The sequence below is a fragment of the Polyodon spathula genome, chromosome 16 (assembly GCF_017654505.1).
Source record: "Polyodon spathula isolate WHYD16114869_AA chromosome 16, ASM1765450v1, whole genome shotgun sequence".
NCBI lineage: Eukaryota > Metazoa > Chordata > Actinopteri > Acipenseriformes > Polyodontidae > Polyodon > Polyodon spathula.
This window is the reverse complement of record NC_054549.1, coordinates 37,278,163-37,297,634: the sequence shown is the minus strand read 5'-3', so window position 1 is coordinate 37,297,634 and position 19,472 is coordinate 37,278,163. Positions and strand designations below refer to the sequence as shown.

The window sequence follows — 19,472 nt, the reverse complement described above, 5'->3', positions numbered from 1 at the left end:
GTTGCAATAGTTTTGCCCTTCAGTTTACATCTATTGTATTTTGTGAGCTTGTTTTGTTGTTTACCCTCCAATACAATACTTGATTGTTCACATTGGTATTGTTATGGCGGACAATGCACATATTTTCAATGTATTTGTGCTTTTGCTCTCTGTCTCTTGTTCTGATAGTAATACTAATAGTGTTAGTATTAGTGATACTAATAGTGCAATACCCTACATATTCCTAGTACAGAAGCAGGGTGTGCCTATACAGTACTGTGTAGTGTGCTTGTTCTAGGTTGCACCCAGCTGTACACTTCTGGTGGTGCTTTTTCATTTTTGCACAGGCTGGAAGGCAGGGAGGGTTAACTCTGTTTTCGGTGTTAAAGCATTAACTCCGCCTCAGGTCTCCCTCTTTCCAGGGGTCACCTGTCTCTGATAAATAATGGCTGTCCCTGGGGAGGAGTGCAGCTCAAACACAGGCCTGTGCTGCTGCTGCTGTCGCTGGGAGACAAGGGCTGCTTTCACCTCGGTGCTTTACATTGAGAGAACAGAGGAATACAGTGCTCTCGTAGAGATCCGGCTTGGCTTGTCTGCTGTATTGGGGAGAGGGAACCTGAGACTAGCTTTGTCCTCTGTTCAGGAGAGGGAGGGACCTAAAGAGCAGGTCTGTATTTACTTCTTTATTTGGGGAGAGGGTGGGGGGAGAGGAGGGAGGGAGAGACCACTGCTGGCATTTCCATACGAGGACAGGCAGCGTAGACAAAAGAGGAGAGAGAGTGTGACGGAGAACAACAAACACAGACAGGAACACACACAGAGGGAGAGAGAGAGAAAGAAAACAAATAGGAAATTGAAAAGACAGGGAGGGAGAGAGAGAGAGAGAGACGTGAATACATTACTCAGAGAAAGGGAATGGGAAAGCAGAGTAGACAAAGAGAGAGCGATAGAAACAGAGAGCCTGTGCAGATGCAAAATAATATTTGGATGTTATGATTGAAATCCTGTTATCGTGCACCTACATGAGAGCTCCGGTTGCTTCTTCCCATTGCTACATGGAGCTCTAGGGAGTCATCGCCAGCCTCCCCCCCTTCAGAGACGCAGAGAAAATTACAGGACCTCTTCTGGGTACACTGAGCTGCGTCTAAGGCTCTGATCAAAGGCCTCTCCGCTACTCAGAAGATAGAATCGGCATCTTTGTGTCGATTGATTGCTGGGATCTTGTGTGAGAGAGGAGGGAAGTAGGGAAGGAAGAGGCTTTTAGTTGCTTGCTCCACCATCTCGTGGCCGTGGCGCTCTCCCCTCGAAACCAGCTCCAGGGGTCCCCCCGTGGGGTCAGGATGGGGGACGTTGGCAGGGAGCCCCAGCGCCTCTCCCCGTTCAGGATGCTTAAGTTACTGGAGACGTGCCGGCCAGCTGCCAACCGCATCGGTGAGTCACGGAGTAAAAGGGGGGAATGGAAAGGGGGAGGGGGTTGAAGGTCAGTGGCACAGAAAAGAAGGGGAAGTGGAAAGGGAGAGGGGGTTGTAGGTCAGTGGCACAGAGAAGAAGGGGAAGTGGAAAGAGGGAGGGGGTTGTAGGTCAGTGGTCCCCAATGCTGTTGCTCTGGGACCAAATGGCGTACGTCAAATTTTACACAAATACAAATGGGTCTTTGAGACCCTGAATGTGGCTGGCTTGGGTCATTAAACTACAGGTAACTTCATTGCAGCTTGTAACAAGACTGTCGACGAGAGCCTGGTTGTTTTGATAAACCGAATGTATTGAGCAAGTTGATAACTCCGTTAAGAACTTTCTCAGCTGGTTATTTGTGATTTGTAGCCGAGCTCTAATGCTAGAAATGCATTCCGGTCTCTTGAGAGGGCAGGGGTTCTGGTCAGTTGCTGGGCTCGCTTCCTTTCCTTTACCTCCCCTCCTCTTGCTGTTTTGTTGTGATGTTATGGTGTAGTAGTGGAGGCAGGCAGGCAGGCAGGCAGGCAGGCAGCCTGCGAGGAGGTAGGTTATTAGCTGGATCCCCTGTTGTCCTGGCAGTGTCTTCAGGACCAGCTCGCTCACTGCACTCATTGGATTAACTGGATGAATTGAAAGCAAACGCAGTCCAAATCCCTTCCTTTTTAAACCAAAGTCAAACTGTGGTGCAACGAACAAAAATGCAGAACGAATACACACAAAATGCAGTGCAACGTAAAACATACTGGTTTTGGCGAACTGTTACTGTGCGCTGTTTTAAGTTGAGGCCAAAATTAAAATAGCTTTGTCCTTTGCATATTCTGCTGTGATGCAGAAAGCACTGCGTGTAAATGGCGCTTTTTTGTTCTCGACAAATTGCATTTTGTATCTCGGGCCAGTACGTCTCCTAAGCTAGCCGTTGTGTCGCGGATAGCTGTGGAAACCTCCTGCTGCCACCGCAGCTTCTCCTCCAGTCCACATTAACAAATAAATATGGCTTGTGCTCTCTGTTCACTGATCTCTGTGTGCTGCCGATTTTAAATTTGCACCAGAATTTTTTTTTATTGTTGTTTAGTACATGTCTTTTTTTATAAATGAGGCCTTGGTCTCTATGGCTGAACTCCTAGCTACATAAATAAATTAAAAAAAAAAAACACAAACTGAAAAGGGCAGCTTGGAGAAACTGAGATTTTATGCATTTGTGTCTGCATTCATATTTCATACACTGTGTATATACAGTACACACTGGGAAGCAGGAATCTGTCGTTGATCGGCTATGCTATGATTGTTTTCTTGCAAGCTCCCCAAGCTAAAAAAAAAAAAAACTGGTGGATTATCTTTCCTAAGGAAATAGAGGCAGGGAAGGGGAGCGCTTGCTGTTTCCTATTACCCCGTAATAGGTGTAGCTGAAAACCTGAATCGGAATCTGATACAGTGAACAGACACAACTGCATTTACAGTCAGCCTGCTGAAATTTGCATTAAAAGTGATGCAGCAAAATGCACCAGTTTTGACAGCTCTCTGCTCTCTCTTGCTCTCTCTCTCTCTCTCTTCCCTCTCTCTCTTTCCTCTCTCTCTGCTCTCTCTCTCTCCAGGCATCGTCCATGAGAATGTAAAGATGGGCTCCGACGGGGAGAGTGACCAGGCCTCCGGGACCTCCTCTGACGAGGTGCAGTCCCCGGTGCGAGTGCGCATGAGGAACCACCACAACCGGCGCATCTCCACCGAGGTACGGCGCGGCAAGCTCTGCAGAAAAAATACATTCCACTTCTTACTAGCCTACATGACCTGCTGTGTCAAGCACCATTCACACACATGCAATCTCGGATACGTGCAAAACCCACACCCATACCACCTCAGTGAGAGCCTTGACACTGCGGGGGTATCACAAAAACCCACACCCGTGCCACCTTCTCACATGATTTATAAAAATGTGAACCAAAACTCATTTCAGGACCTTGATATCTCTTTATTGGAAAATCAGGGGTGCTTTAGCCCTGTTCAGTTCTTTACACTTGCGCAATGGCATGCACTAAGGCACTAACACGCTCTTCCTAGACAGCCGTACTGTATCAAGCATTCAGGCTCCTTGTATTAGTTGTCGCAAGGTGAAAAGCTGTAGTAATAATTTGAGGCTGTGAACAGGTTGGGGCATCTGTGCATACAGTAGAAAGGAATCTCTTCTTCTGATTGTGCCTCCCAGTGTCTCTGGTTTTCAAAACCAATCATCACAACAGGCTAGAAACATACCTCCGGCAATCAAGTGTACAAGGTTGTTTTAGTTCCGCAGCACTGTGCCCTCTGGTGCCCCCTGGTGTCCTGGAGCTCTGTGTGACCTGGTTACCAGTCAGTGAGGTCCTGCAGTGTGCTATCACTGTCGTGGCTCCGGGCTCCACTTCAGCCAAGACATCCTCTGGTTTAGATTATTCAAGCCTCCTAATGCAGCGTGCTCTTCAAGGCTCTGAGCAAGCCTGCCCCCCCTCAGCTGAATAAACCTGGGAAATCTGTTGTAGCTGTATGATTTGCCTATATTGAATTGGCACTCAAAAACAGCATGGGGTGTTTGCTGGGTTTGACTGTTGCAAACACTTAGCTTTACTTTTACTGCTGATAACTCCCTTGTATTGCCTACTGTACTTTATTAGAGAATCTATTGTATAGGGCCGTTTACCCTACACTGAAATCAGATTTAAGAGAATCACTGGTTAATGAAATTAATCTCTTACTGTAATCAAGGATTGCTTTGCATTGTCTGGTAACCAATACAGTACCTACCCACTTTGTGTGTGATGGCAAGGGATGGCAATAAGACTCCTATTGCACAGCAGTTTCACCCATTCCAGGTTTTACTACGAGCTTGATTAGCCACAGTGTGTGCAGGTAACAAGCTCAGGGATGTCGTCTTAAACTCATGGCAAAACGAAGATTGGCTTAGATGGGAGTCTTATTTCCATCCCTGTACAAACGTGGTCACATTTAAGATGCTGGTATTCCTCGGCACTCTAATGGTTAAGCATATTTTTATGAAATGCTCCAGGTCAAACTTTGATGCTGAGTTTATGACCAGGACAAGTGAACGGGAAACATTATTGGCTCGATTTAATTCAAATTGCAGTTTGTCAGAATACCAAAAAAAAGAGAGAAAATGAGTCATTTTATCCAGTGAGCCGTCTCTTATCTCCTCCCCACCCCCTCTCTCTCTTCTCCATTTTATTTCTCTCTGTCTCTCTCAGCTGTAACGTGCATTTTGCATACTATACAAATATAATCTTTCAGGAGCATTGTACATGCACCTTTAAAAAAAAAAAAAAAAAAAAAAAAAAAAAAAAAAAAAAAAAAAAACAATACATAAGGAAAATCTTTACTAGTTAGCATGGACAACCAAAATTTGATAAACGATGTACGGTTTATGTATTAACAAAATATTTCGCTGAAAGCAAAATGATTAAATACATATGTGCATGCAAGCATACAAGAAGATGTGGAACTAACGATAACATGTTTGTGTCTCTGTTGCAGGACATTAACAAGCGCCTGTCCCTGCCTGCGGATATCCGGCTACCAGAGGGCTACCTGGAGAAGTTTGCCATGAACAGCCCGCCCTTCGACAAGCCCATGAGCCGGCGACTGCGGCGCGCATCCCTGGTGAGTGAGGAGGGGCGTGCCTGGGCGAGTGAGGAGGGGGCGTGCCTGGGCGAGTGAGGAGGGGGCGTGCCTGGGCGAGTGAGGAGGGGGCGTGCCTGGGCGAGTGAGGAGGGGGCGTGCCTGGGCGAGTGAGGAGGGGGCGTGCCTGGGCGAGTGAGGAGGGGGCGTGCCTGGGCGAGTGAGGAGGGGGCGTGCCTGGGCGAGTGAGGAGGGGGCGTGCCTGGGCGAGTGAGGAGGGGGCGTGCCTGGGCGAGTGAGGAGGGGGCGTGCCTGGGCGAGTGAGGAGGGGGGCGTGCCTGGGCGAGTGAGGAGGGGGGCGTGCCTGCGCGAGAGATTACAGCAGTCGTTAATGCAACGGGTGCTATTGACAGAACTTTAAGGACTGTTTTTTTTCTTTTGGCTGCACAGTGCTTCACAAAGTGACACCCTTCTAAAGATTTAATGAACAGCAAACTTCAAATTGAGTTTGGGGGGAGGGAGGGGGGGGGTTAACCCTTTGATAAGAGGTACGCTATCAAAGGGTTAACAGAGGTAACAATCCCCAAGTCTCTGCGCTTTTGATCAGTTTTGGAAAGAGGTGCAGCGCCTCTGTTTCATTACAGCACATCTCTCATGTCCCTCGCTGCACTTACTGCTGGGAATCAAAAGATAGATGTGAGAGTGAGAAGAAGAGATCGGGAGGGGAGGGGAATGCTGTGAATCCCTGATCCCTTTCAATCCCCTGAGTAAAACTAACTAGAGAGTAGTAGATGATGTCGCCTCCATCTATAATTCAGCTCATCTGCCAATGAGTCGGAGTGGGGAGTGTTGGAATTTCAAACTTAAAGGGCCTCATTGATTCAAAGTGACTTTGTTGTAATGCAATCTGAAGGCTTGGATAAGGTGGGGGTGCTGGACTGCCAGTCTCTGGGGCTTATGTGTTGTATTGGTACTGATCTAATGTGGTCTAGAGCTGAGGGACTGCGAGGGAGGCAGTGTGTGCTGGTTAATGCAAAGGGACTGGGAGCTGTTGCTATCCTGTCCTTTGTATGTTACTGCATGATTGTTAGTCAATAATTGTACCACTTCCAATTTTGTGTCATGATTTCCAACACAATTGAAGGAGGGTTGCAGATCGATGTGGTAGAGTGTTCCCTTTGTTTTGTAGGGAGATTTGGCAGACTGGGGTTATTTTTCAGCTTTAAAAACTGATCTAAGAAATGAGTAAAACCTTGCGGTTTTTGGACTCAGCCCGACTCAGCCAGCAGAGCATTCGTTATCCTACGGGTGTGTGTCCTCAAAGCTCAGGGCCTTTTCAAATCTTTAATCGTGCTTTTATACTGCAAGATGATTATCAATCAGCCTTAAGCAATACAGTCCAAAGTATAGTTCTTAATTCCAAGAATGATTACAAACCTGCAGTGTGAGAGCTTTCAGTTCTCAATCTCCCTCCCTTTGGAACTCACTTCCAGGTTTTATCCGGAGTGCTGCCAATATTTTTAAATTTAAGCTTAAAACATATTTCTTACATTTGGCCTTTTACTAGCAAGCTGTTTTGGCTTGCTGTTTATTTCTGTAAAGCAGCCTGGGAGGATTGGTATGGTATAGTGTACTCAAACATTTGTTTGATAACCACAGAGGTCATTGCCTGTAGATAACTACCCTAGTCTTAGGCTGTGTCGCGTGGTCAATAATCTAGCATGCAATGTAATGACCGTTGCATTGCTGCGATTCTTAATTCGGACACTAATTCAACTTTGCCCCAAGCATGAAGCTGTTGGTAAGTGTGCTCAGTACTGCAGCTTGCAGATGGCAGTAAAACACAAGGCTGACCATGTGGACCTCCAACTTAATGTGTCGGCCATCAGTTTAACTTATTTTCTTTGCGCACGGAGGGGTTTGATGGAGATGGTTTGATGTAACGGGTGCTTGGGGAAGGAAATCTTGGATGCGCTCTTCAGCATGTTCTTTGATCATTTTGCCTCTGGCTTTTCTGTAAAAAAAAATAAATAAAAAATCAGAACTACAGTCCAGTGACGTTCTTAAAGCTGGAGCATGGCTGGGTGTTGACCCAGTTCTGTATGCCACTCCAGCACCCGCTGTCAGGAGATGCCATTGAAGGCTGTCTCTCTTTTTTAATTAGATGTTGTCCTGTGTTTTCACGTCCTCTCAATCATTGTAGAGTTCAAGTTTTTAATAAAAGGTTTTAGTTCCTACTAGGCTGAAGTCTGCTTATCCATAACTAGCTTTACAAAAGAAAACTACCAACTAACCTTCACAGGGGAGGGAGTTGAAAGTGAAGCTGTGAATTCATGAAGGCTGTCTGTTTTAAAGTGAGATGTGTCGGTTCAGGAGAGCATGAATCCTGTTGTGTGCTCGTTTGTGTTGTTGCTCCAGTGCTTGTTTGTGGGGATTAATCCTGAGCGCTGCTCTCTCGCTGAATGGAGCTGGCCTAATTGCCCTCAAGTAACATTAGCTTTCAGTTTAATAAAGAACAGAAGGTAGGCCTGCGAGGGAATGGGTGGATTTCCAGTGAATTTGCTTCAGCACTTGTCACAAAAGGAGGTTTGTGTGTGTGTGTTTGTGTGTGTCTTTGTGCCCTCTCCTGAGTGTTTGTACCACTCATGAACATGCCCGTAAGTACTGTACATAATGCTTGATTGTTCAAGTTCTTAACCAAAAGATGTGCAGCATTTAAAAAAAACTATTAATTTTTCTAATTGACCCTGTCTCTCATGAGCACAATACATGATCAATGCATTATCAATTTTTTGTGAATTGTCAGTCTAGCATGCAGGAGATGACACCAGGGTTGGGGTCAATGCCTCTTTTTCAATCAATTCCAACACATCATTGATCAAAATTGCAATTGGCATATTCTGTTAATTTGCTTCCCACACAGTGGCAATAAATTACTTGCATTGAAGTCCCTGTCAGTCAATTAAATTGTCTTAAAATGAAAGCAGTTGAACAGTCGTAACAGTTGTTTGCTAAAATATCAATTTCAATTCCTTTCGAAGGAATTGGAATTGGCAGTTGATTTTGAAAAGGGATTGGAATTGAAAAACAGGAACTGACCCCAACTCTGGACAACACTGGTTCCTAAAATGTGTCTATTTGATTGGCTTACTGTAGAATTGCTTTGTGATCTACAAGTGGCATTGTAAACCTGTGGGCGAGTGTTTATCCATGCACGTGAAAATACATGTGCGCCCCCCCGAGCAGATCGCTGACAGGAAGGTGGATAGTTTCAGAAGATGAAAGTGAATCGCCACTGACCTTTCCCTGATTCCTCGGCTCAGCGAGCAGCACAGAGCTCCGGGCCCCTAGCTTTCACAACAGATGTATTCCAATTACACTGCCTCTGTTCAGAAGCTGTTAGCTTGCATTGAATCAGGAGCAGCAATAAGAAGAAGAATAATGCATACGTCTGCAGAGAGCTTGTGTTCTCACAGCCCTCATACCCGCTGCATCACACAACCCTCTTCTCTGTTGCTGATTTTAGGTTTACAGTAGGAAGGGTATAGAAATGTCATCCAAATAAACTGAGCGATAACCTGTTGCACAGTGAAGCATTGTTGTGAGCCCCAGAAGTGTTGTTGTGAGGCCTAATGGTGTGAGCTACGTGACGGGACAAGGAGCTGTGATGCCCACTGACTGTTTGCCTGTTTGTTTTTCATGCAGTCGGAGATTGGCTTCGGGAAGCTAGAAACTTATATTAAGCTGGACAAACTGGGAGAGGTAAGAGGAACACTTCTGTATCAGGGGCACAGTGTCCTGAAGAAATTGCCCAACAATATAAATTATATAAATACTTATATAAATACTTATATAATTATATAAATACTTATCTTCTGTCTCCATGATATTAGGTGATTTTCATGCATACATTTCTATATGACTGAATTGTCCATTTTTTAGTGTGGCTCAGTTGCCCAATTATTTTATTTTTGGAAAATGTAATAGTTTATACACCACCTTAATTTTCAATCTCTGTTGCTGCAAGAGTCGTGAAATTGTGGACTGCAAAGCACTTAAACAAATAGTGCTGTGGATGTGTCATCCAGATTTTAATTATAGATGGGAAGCAACCCAAAGCTTCATCCCCACAGGTAAATAAAACCATTCTCTTAATAAATAAAAACACATCAACACATTTATTAATCTTAATTCATATGTTTTTATTAAGTTTTAAAATAGAATATTGCATAAATATCAATAACAATGTGAGTATTTAAAGCCTCAAATTCAATCTAGCAGATTTAAGGATACAGTATGAATTCCTATGAAATTCAGCACATGTATTCAGCAGTGAAGTTCTACAACGCGGACGTGTAAGGACCGTGCTCGCTGTATAATCCCTCCCCTGTGCTCTTGCCCGGGGCACTTTGATAGGACAGCGGAAGGTCGAGTTCATCTTCCCATTCTAGATCTTCTGTAAACTCAGCACAGAGGTAGTAAACTTCGGAGGAGTCTTCACTGTTGATGTCTGAATCATCGCAGAGTTCGGTCTTCATTCTTGCGGCTATCAGGCCGAGGCAGGTCCGTTCTGGGACGGGTTTCGGATTCTCCCGAATTTCTTTGAGATTGCGTAGGACCCTGGCGGCCCGCTGCACGAGACAATTGAAGATTTGCTCCGACAGTCTGTCTGTCCCTTTCTTGTCGGCCGCCCCTCTGTGGCCGTTGGGCTCCCCTGCTGCCAAGTCGTTCCACTGGAGCTCTTGATCCTGCAAAGCCAAGGCTTGCTCCAGGTAGAGAAGGACATTTTCAAAGCTCTCCTCCCCAGTACTAGACAGGCTCTCCATTGTGCCTGTGCCCAGGCAGCTGCGTCTTGTTGACGGTTCATGATCCAGACCTTCTCCTGGTCTGCCTGAGCTGAAGAAGAACTCTGATGTTCCCAGCAGATCATCAGCGGGTTTCAACACACCCAGCCCTAGCCCACGAGTCTCCCCTTTGGGAATATAGACGGGAGAGGTTAACTCGGACAAACTGGGGGCTGAACTGGCCTGACCACCTCTGCACCCCTTCTGGGGGTTTTGGAAGCCCCTAATAGTCCAGGTGTGGTCCTCTTGCATTCTACTCCATTTGAAAGGATCTAGAATAGAAAAGGCTGACCTCGCCTTTCGTCTGACCGCCTCATCATGAATCGGGGCCCATGTCTGGGTTTGCATTCTCCTGCTCTGCAGTGACTCTGCCTCATCGAGGACCAACGCTGGGGGAGCCGAGGTGGTGTTTTCAAAACTCATGGGCTGAAGGGCTTCCGAGCACTGGGAGTACAGACCCACAAAGTCCAAGGCTGGTGGCGCTGAATTATTTGGCATTGTATAATCCTTGGCTCGGGCGGTCCAGCGACTTGTATGGGCAGGATAGTAATGACTGGCGTCCATCTGAACATGCAAATCGAGGTTTTCTGTCTGCTTGCACGGCTCCAGCAGGTTGTTGCTCTCCCGGTTTGGAGGCAGGGTCCCACTGGATTGGTAGTAAGAGGAAGCCGCACAAGCACAGGCCCCAACAGCTAGTCCCGGTTCCACACAGAGCATGAGCACTGGCTTGCAAATATCAGACGAGTCTGTGGTGCTGGGCCTCATTCTTGATATGGATACGCTGAATGAGCAAACACTTCAGACTAACTGTCCATAAACTCTCCACATCCAAAACAAGGAGGATTTCAGACAAAATTCTGTAGCACCTGAACATTCCAGTGTTTTACATTCTAGAATGCTGGAGTGAACAATGGTCTTGCCCTGTATCTAGGCAGCACACAGATACAAAGAATACATATATATATATATATATATATAGATATATATATATAGCTATATATATATATATAGATATATATATATATATATATATATATATATATATATTATATATGGCCGAGGAGAACTCTTCTATACAACCTAACGCAAAACGTCGACCGAGAACTCGATTATACATAATATATATAATATATAATATATATATATATATATAAAGTGAATTGGAAATCACACACACACACACACAATCTACCACTCACAAGCATGAACAAGTGAATAGCATAAGTCTGTTATAACTCAGATAGTACACATTGCAGTAATAAAAACAAATTATTTTGCTTGGACAACAGCCCCCCTCTTTCCACCTAGTCTCTAATCTTGTAACTGATGCCTAGTCCCACACTCTATCTGCTGCTGTCAATGAGGGCTTTGGGATTTCTGCAGGGGAGGTCAGCAGACGGCACAACAGTTTTCATGCTTTATTTATGTTTCTCAGCTTCTAAATTATAAACTCCTCCCCCCCCCCCCCCCCCCTGCAGGGGACCTACGCCACAGTGTTCAAGGGCAGAAGCAAACTGACAGACAACCTGGTGGCGCTGAAGGAGATCAGACTGGAGCATGAGGAGGGGGCTCCCTGCACAGCTATCAGAGAGGGTAGGGGTGCACTCTGACCGCGTGAATACACATGGGCAGGCAGTGTCAGGCGTGCGGCTCCGGTGCATGTGGAAGGACTCGGAGTGGCTAATTGGCCTTTTTATTTCGACCTATTTTCATTTGAGGTTAAATGTGACGGGTTGCTTTTTGTGTGGTGTGTATTAAGATGAAGCGAGCACTAATTGTAAAACTTAAATGAGATCCGGATAAACATGACGCGAGTCATCATTCAAGAATTTGGTGACCTACATTAGCTGTACAGTGCTATGTAGGTCACGTATGGAATTATGTTGTGGTAACAAGCTCAGCTGTGTGTTATTAAACCAGAATGAAATGGGGTCTTATTTCCATCCCTGGCTGTGTGCCTCTCCCATCTTCCTTGCAGTGTCTCTGCTGAAAGACCTGAAGCATGCCAACATCGTCACACTGCACGACATCATCCACACGGACAAGTCGCTCACCCTCGTCTTCGAGTACCTGGTAAGGGACCTTTTCAAATTCCCAGCCGTTTCCAGTCTAGTTCAGTAGTACTGAACCAAAAGCAGCAGATCTCAGCCACTGAAACAAGCTTGACTGCACGGTACTGCTTTGGATCAATACTCATTGTTCAAACCCTGGAGCACGCTGCAAACGTAACTATTGGTGTTTTTTGTCTCCTTTTTTTGGCCGTTGATTTTATAATGTTATTTCTTGCCATCTTCTCTTGCCGGGAGATAAGTATCACAAGGGCTCTATTCTGGTTAAATAAATAAATACATTTGCAATTTGAAATACTTGACTTATATGTTGGCTCATTACGTTTGCTTGTTGCTGATCAAGGGTTTTCCTTCTCTTTCTCCATCCAATCCCATCCCATAGGAGAAGGACCTGAAGCAGTACATGGATGACTGCGGAAACATCATGAGTGTGCACAATGCCAAGGTGAGAACGCACACCAGCACACCTGTCCACCTACTAACACTCCTCCAACCCTGTGCTGCTGGGGAGTGGGATATGCACTGCCTGTTTCACCCCACCCAGACTGCTTCCTTAATAAACATCTTGCTATCCTTGAGTAGATATTAGCCTGATCTTCAAATATGTGTATTTTAAAGAATTAATAATGGTTGTAATTGTTCAACTGTTTTTGCTTGAAGCCAGTTTATTTGACTGACGGTGACTTCACTTGAAGTAATTTGTTGGCTCTGTGAAGTTCATTTTAACAGAATACTACTAATTGTGATTTTGATCAATGATATGTTGGAATTGGAAATTGATTTTAAAAAGAAATTGAAATTGAAAAACAGGAGTTGACCCCAACCCTGCAGGTGACTCATCCAACCATTTTTAAAAACAAAAGAAAATGCTTGATTCAAAACAAACAAAACTCAATCTGCATTGTGATGTTACAGCAAACAGTATCAGAAGGGCTCTTCAGATAAGTCAACACAGCTGTACTGAGGCCATGGTGTTTGTTCGGTTCAAATCTGTTTACCCTCCGTACACCCAATCATATCTGTTTGCGTTGCACAATACTGCCCTTTTGTGGTTTGTTGGGCAGAGGGGGGGTGGGGTGACAGTTTTAAAAGTTATCTTTTCTTTATCCTGGTTTTGATTATGAAAGCAAATGTTTTCCCATTAATAACCATCGTTCCTAGTCATGGCTGGAAATCAGACTGCAAATGCGTGGCACTTTGATCCATTCATGGTTTTACCGTGAGTTTAAAGAGACACTCCAGAACTTGTTACCTCTACACTGGGGCTAATAAGGCACATATTAAAGTTTGGAGTTTGTGAAACCGCGATGCAATTGGAGTCTTGTGTCCATCCTGGCTTGTAGCTTTGAGATGGACTGGCTTCAGTCATCAAGAGCAAGTTGCTTCTAATGTAATGAATTGCTTTCTTGCATTCCTGGCACTAGTTTATGGTGTTTGCAGAGAAAAATGGTTGTAAGTCAGCATTGGAGCCACAGAACCCAGAGCCACTCTGAATGATTGCAAACACTGCTAAAGCATAATGACACTGTCACTATTTCAGAACAAGAACATGCAACAAGAAAAATAGATTTGATTTTGGGTGTCAGCAGGGATTTTAAATATCATTAGACAAGCAGGCAGTCTGTAAGGTTTGTATCGGCTTGTTCTTTTAATAAGCTAATCTGCAAGATATTGTTTGAACAAAAAAAACACAAGATGACTCATGGATCTTTGGCTCCCTCCAGCGGTTGCCTGGAGAACATTTGCTGTGGCAGTTGTTTTTAATGTGTTGGATCAATTTAGTTCAACTTTTCTGTTTGTAATAAGTTTAACCTCCGGTTGCTGGCGTGCATGTAGTCGTGTCAGTACTGTTTGAGAGAGTGTTTTATATGGAGGGACAGTAACTGTCGGTGCCATGTCTTCGGTAGCAGCGAGCTCGTATCTCTGGTTCTATCCTCAATCACTGACACACCCCTGTAACAGACATCTCCGTGCATTGATTGGAGGTTAAACGTGTACGAAGTCAAAGCGCTCTTATTGAAGAGAGGTTAACGTCCCGGGTGCTTTTCTGAACTGTAGGGCGTTTTTCAGTAGGGCTACCAGGTAGTCTGTGTGTTCCACTCAGGTTTTCAATGCGTTCTGCCCCGACAGATCTTCCTGTTCCAGCTGCTTCGCGGGCTCTCCTACTGTCACCGGCGGAAGGTGCTGCACCGGGACCTCAAGCCGCAGAACCTGCTCATCAATGACAAGGGGGAGCTCAAGCTGGCTGACTTCGGTAAGACCCTGAAGCAGGGACAGTGAGGGAAACGCTTCTCCGCACTGTGCGGCGCTCTGCCTGGAAGAGACCCAGAGCTGCAGTGCAATCCAGTTAGCGGGTGGCGAGGCATTTCAACTTTGTCCGTCTCTCACAAGGACTGCACTTAGGAAATTCCATTTCCATTTCCATTGGTAGCTTTTGTTGAGTATAGCTGAAGGTAAAGATAGCATTCAAATTGGAGGTAGGCCAATTTCCAAGGCATTACAAAGGGTACCACTTAAGGCGGAGTTTTCTAAGTGCATTTTTGTCTCCTTGTGGATAGAGCATAACCAGGCGTCTCGTGGAGCTGCACGAAAAGATTTATTGGGATTGCGACCTCCACAGAAATCAAGTGGAGGTCATTGATGTCGATTGGGATCATTTATCATTCAGAATGAAACAGCTACTTGGATTTGTGTGGATTGCTGTTCTTCACAGTCTAAGAAAAGCAGCAATCATCTTCACTTTTGCTTTGGTAAGTTAGCCCAGTCAACACCAAAGACCCTCGCCTGGTTGTCAGTGCCTGATTTCTGTGGGGAGCTCAATCTGAACAATCCGTCTGTGCAGCACTAGTCTAATGTAATCTAATGTAACTCCCCACCCCCTGCCTGCCTGCCCTGTGTTGCTGTTGTGTTCCAGGTCTGGCTCGGGCCAAGTCTGTCCCCACCAAGACGTACTCCAATGAGGTGGTGACGCTGTGGTACCGGCCCCCCGACGTGCTGCTGGGCACTACAGAGTACTCCACCCCCATCGACATGTGGTGAGTATCGCCAGCCAGACTGCTAGCACTGAGATCACCACTGTGCACGGGGGGGGGTCTGTGTGTCTGTGTGTGTGTCATTGTGTTTGAGTGGAAATAAGGCTGGAAATAAGACTCCTATCGCATAGCAGTTTTACATGTTTCAGCCTAAGATAACAAGCTCAGGTTTGTCTTATTAAACTCAAATTAAAAGTAGGAATGGATCAAACTGCTATGCAATTTTTTTTTTTTTTTTATTATTATTATTTTTTTTAAGAAGAGTAATACACTTAAAACTGCGTTGTGTGTCCTTTTTTAAATGTCTTAAACTTTTTTCCGGACACCTGTTAAATGTAAGTGAGCTCTGCCTCCCGTTCTTGGCATGCGTGTGGTTGGTAACTGAGCTCTGCCTCCAGTTCTTGGCATGTGTGTAGCTGTGTAACTGAGCTCTGCCTCCAGTTCTTGGCATGCGTGTAGTTGTGCCAGTACGCGTGTGTGTTTAATGTACAGGGGGACGGTAACTGTCACTGGCATGTCTTTGGTGCCAGCGAGCCCCAATCTCCTGGTCCCATCCTCAGTCTCTGACAGAAGTGTGGATGTCGCTCGTATATGAATTGATTGGAACACACACTCCTCCGTCTCAGTGGACTATTTTCTTGAACGAAAAGAGAAAAAAAAAGGCATAAAACTGCTTTTCAGTTTCTATATTTGGCTTGTACTGTACCTCCTCTTCATCAAAACAGCCATAAAACAGTACAGATTTTTAAATCTTCTGATTTAGTTGAGATGCTGAGTCCCAAGGGTATTCGGCATGCTCCACCTCCTTTGATTCACTTGAGATGCAGATTCCCGAGAGTATCCGGCATGCTCCACCTCCTTTAATTCACTTGAGATGCAGATTCCCGAGAGTATCCGGCATGCTCCACCTCCTTTGATTCACTTGAGATGCAGATTCCCGAGAGTTTCCGGCATGCTCCACCTCCTTTGTCATACATTCAGTCTAGTTTTTTTGTAAATGCTTTGTACAGTGCCTTTCATAGTCGCGGCGCTGTCTTACAAACTGCCCGGAGGGGGTTTTATGTTCTGCTCTTACAGAGCTGTTTAATATGCTCTAAATTCAGAGTATGAATCACAGTGCATCATCTTCATGAGAGCACTGCTGTGTGACCCCTAGGGTCAGGTGCTAGTGCTTCATCTCCTGCAGTTAAGTGCACAGGAGCGCGTTTGATGTCCTTGTCCTTGTTCTTGCCTTGATTAGATTAATTAGTCTCCCATTTTGCAGGGAAGCAGACTGGCATATTCTGAGTGTGCACTAGAGGAAAGTATGTCTTTGTATTTGGTCAGCAGACCCTTTCCCACATGTGTTAGCCTATATGTTTTGTTTTTTTTTTGGTAAGGAACAATGTACAGGCAATTGTACGTGCCTAGCCTGCAATTGCAGCATCACAAGTACAGTCTTGGTGTATTTTGATTCATTATAAAACACGCTTTACAAATCGGAAACAATTTTACAGACAAACTAACTTACGGTTCTGAGCCTTTATAAGGCTGGTAAACGTTTGAGAAAATTGGAGCTCGCAGGTTATTATACGGCAGAACCCCGGTGATCTAAACTGACACCCCAACGATCCCCACTGTGTGCTTCCCTTTCTCTCGAAGAGCTGTCGTTCCTGTGTTATTGTTAACCCCCTCTCTGCCTGCAGGGGTGTGGGCTGCATATTCTACGAGATGGTGACTGGGCGCCCTCTTTTCCCCGGCTCCACAGTAGAAGATGAACTCCATTTGATATTCAGGATACTGGGTAAGAGACGGCTGCAGTGCCCAGCTACGGGGTGGGTGGAACACGGAAGCTGGGTACCTCGAGTGACATGGTTCTTCCCATTTTGTATTTCCAGGGACGCCCACGGAGGAGACGTGGCCAGGGGTCGCCACCAGTGAAGAGTTCAAGACGTATAAATTCCCCTGCTACCGAGCAGAGCCGCTCGTGAACCACGCCCCCAGGTGCGTCCCAGCTAACCACTGCTTTGAAAACCACGACTGTCCCTTTCCCGCTAACCCTGCCTTTTAATGAGCTGAGAATCTTCTGGTTCTTCACTTGTTAGTTCAAGAAGCGCAGATATTGTGGAGATAACGCTGTAGAGAAACTGCTTCCCGATAACCTGTAGGAGGTCACTTAGTCTGGAGTTTGAACCAGTACGCATGAAGGGACCCTGGAAGCACCATTGTCAACTTTTCAGCTCTAGTTTTTTGAGAGCTCTGCATATTCCAGACTGAAGTATAAAATACAGGAAAAGAACCAACAGATACATGATAATGTTGCCAGTGCTAATAAGAGGTCAGAACCTCAAAACTTTGCTTGGCACTCCCTTCAGAAGTTCTGGTTAGTGCAGATAAGCGTTTTCATCGATTTTCTTAAAAACAGCAGGGGCAGCGCTGTGCGTGTTCTAGTGCATGTCTGCTAAGGGCGAGCCTGTCTCTCTAGTGAGTAGTGTGAAGCCCAGGGAGAGGATGTTTTGGGGATTTGTGTGAGAAAAGTAACTGCTAATGGAGCTTGTCCTTCCTCTGCCTGCAGGATAGACAGCGACGGTCTGGATCTGCTGTCTAAGCTTCTACAGGTAATTTGTTTCCAGCAGTCAGGCTGTTAATGCATCATGTACGCAAATGCATGATAGCCTCATAGGATGCCACCCCCCCCCCCATATAAAGCCATGTGAAAAAATTGAAAAAAATGTCAGTTTTGTCTGTTTTTGTTTTCGGTTTTGCATTTTGTTGCTGACCCCGTCACACTCGGGTCCCTCTTGTCTCTTCTCACCTCTTTCTCTAGTTTGAAGCCAAGAGGCGAGTGTCTGCAGAGGAGGCCCTTCGGCACCCATACTTCAAAAGCTTTGGAGAGGCGGTGCAGACGCTCCCTGACAGTAAGTGTGCCCCATTGCAGATGCACTACCGAGGGGCTGAGCACTTTGAAACATGGGCCTACCACAAAGCTACTTTGCTCTATATTACAGATATGCTTCCAGACAAAAAAAGCAAACGATGAATTCATATACAGTGAATTAATGTATGCAGCTAGGTGCCTGTAGAACATATTTGTAATGATGGTATGTATTTAAATGGATGTATGGTAATATTTTGCAGTACAGTTGCAGACATCCTCCTGCTTCACTCCCTCTTGTGGTGGTGCAGCAGGAGGGATCTAGAGCTCCCTCTGCTCTTCCACTCTCTGACTCACTGCTCTATTTGATTTACCTGCAGCTGCGTCCATCTTCTCTGTGAAAGAGATCCAGCTGCAGAGAGACCCAGGGAAGCGATCGTTGGGGCACCCTGAAGCAGGTGGGCGAGGGGCAGGCAGAGCGCTGTGTTGAGAGGGCAGTCGACAGCACTCTGCAACATCAGTGTCTGGTGCAGTTGTGTTGCATGACGGTACTTTGTGTTGGTTTGGTTATCCCCCCACTAGGGACAGGAATCTTGACTTGGATGAAGTGTACAAACGTCTCCTGTACACGCAAAGCTCACAGGGCTTTACATCTAGAGAGTCACTTATCTAGTCGTGGTGCAACTTGTTCAAGACATTCTCTCGCACAAGCTGTTGAAGGTTTTATTGCTGTAAAGATGGTCCTGCCTCACTCTGTCTTTTTACTTTTTGTCATACTACACTTTTACTTATATTTAATGAACTAGTTTTCCAATTCTGGTGCACATCTAAATATAAAGTGAAGTGTTTTCTTCAGTGCTGCCAGCTTTACTCCTTTGTGTAGTGTGTTTGCTGCTCGTGCATCTTGCAGGAGTAGTATTAGTTTTGTGTTCTGTGCCTCTCCTGCGTCACGGTCCCCGCTCCTGATCTGAATTGTTTTCACATGTCCCTTTTTCTGTGTCAATACTGTCTTCTCCTCCTTCCTCCTTTTCTGGTGTTCACTCATTTTCTCGCTTTCTTTCTCGCCGTTGCTGTGTTCTGTCTCTATCTTGTTAGCGTCTCGTACACTTGGCTCCGCCTCCTCGGAATATTTCCAGAAAGATGGAATGAAACCACGGACACATTCTCACGTTCTCACCTCCCCCTCCACCGGCTGATCTCTCGTCCCACTCCGGTAAATACTGCCTGTCTCTGTCTCTGTCTGTCCATTGCTCTATCTGTCTGTTTTTCCATTGCTTCTCTGCAGAGGGGGAGCGGGTGTTACCTGGTATGCAAAGTTGACAGAAAATGCAGAAGCATCGGGTCACCAGGTATATATAGTGATCCCCATATAGCGCTGGGGTTTTGCTAGGTGGAGACTCCTAGACTCCTGCTGCATAGCAGTTTCACCCATTCTGAGTTTTATTATGAGCTTGATTACCCAGCGTGTAAACTCATTAAACTATTAAACAGTAATTGCTATGGATCAAAGTGCTATGCAATGGGAGTCTTCTTTCCATCCCTGGAGTTGGCCCAGGATACTCCTGGATAGTGCACGAGTGTCCCAAGTCCTGATGTTTTATTCAGGCCCCAAAGCAGGCAGTACCATGTCAGCTAGGTCATG

The 19,472-nt window shown here is 45.5% G+C and overlaps 1 protein-coding gene and 2 non-coding genes across 9 annotated transcripts in view; all 3 read left to right on the top strand.

The window, feature by feature from the left end:
• Positions 1–19,472, top strand: part of LOC121328258 (cyclin-dependent kinase 16-like) — a 43,353-nt gene that overhangs the window by 22,460 nt on the left and 1,421 nt on the right. For 3 of the 7 annotated variants that reach the window (XM_041272837.1, XM_041272836.1, XM_041272840.1), the window contains 14 exons: positions 3,024–3,157; positions 4,948–5,073; positions 8,737–8,793; positions 11,354–11,468; positions 11,854–11,948; positions 12,327–12,389; positions 14,075–14,198; positions 14,859–14,979; positions 16,662–16,759; positions 16,854–16,959; positions 17,531–17,573; positions 17,783–17,873; positions 18,211–18,288; positions 18,926–19,043. In XM_041272837.1, coding sequence (XP_041128771.1) covers positions 3,024–3,157; positions 4,948–5,073; positions 8,737–8,793; positions 11,354–11,468; positions 11,854–11,948; positions 12,327–12,389; positions 14,075–14,198; positions 14,859–14,979; positions 16,662–16,759; positions 16,854–16,959; positions 17,531–17,573; positions 17,783–17,873; positions 18,211–18,288; positions 18,926–19,026 — 1,352 coding nt within the window. In that variant the 3' untranslated portion in view covers positions 19,027–19,043. Of the gene's footprint in view, positions 1–467; positions 647–822; positions 1,411–3,023; positions 3,158–4,947; positions 5,074–8,736; positions 8,794–11,353; positions 11,469–11,853; positions 11,949–12,326; positions 12,390–14,074; positions 14,199–14,858; positions 14,980–16,661; positions 16,760–16,853; positions 16,960–17,530; positions 17,574–17,782; positions 17,874–18,210; positions 18,289–18,925; positions 19,044–19,472 lie in introns of those variants that run through there. The other 4 variants (XM_041272839.1, XM_041272842.1, XM_041272843.1 and 1 more) reach the window with 3 other exon arrangements.
• Positions 13,756–13,897, top strand: LOC121329424. The gene has a single exon (XR_005951784.1). It is a non-coding gene; the product is annotated as a small nucleolar RNA SNORA57 (small nucleolar RNA).
• On the top strand, positions 15,411–15,550 carry LOC121329425. Its single transcript, XR_005951785.1, has one exon. It is a non-coding gene; the product is annotated as a small nucleolar RNA SNORA57 (small nucleolar RNA).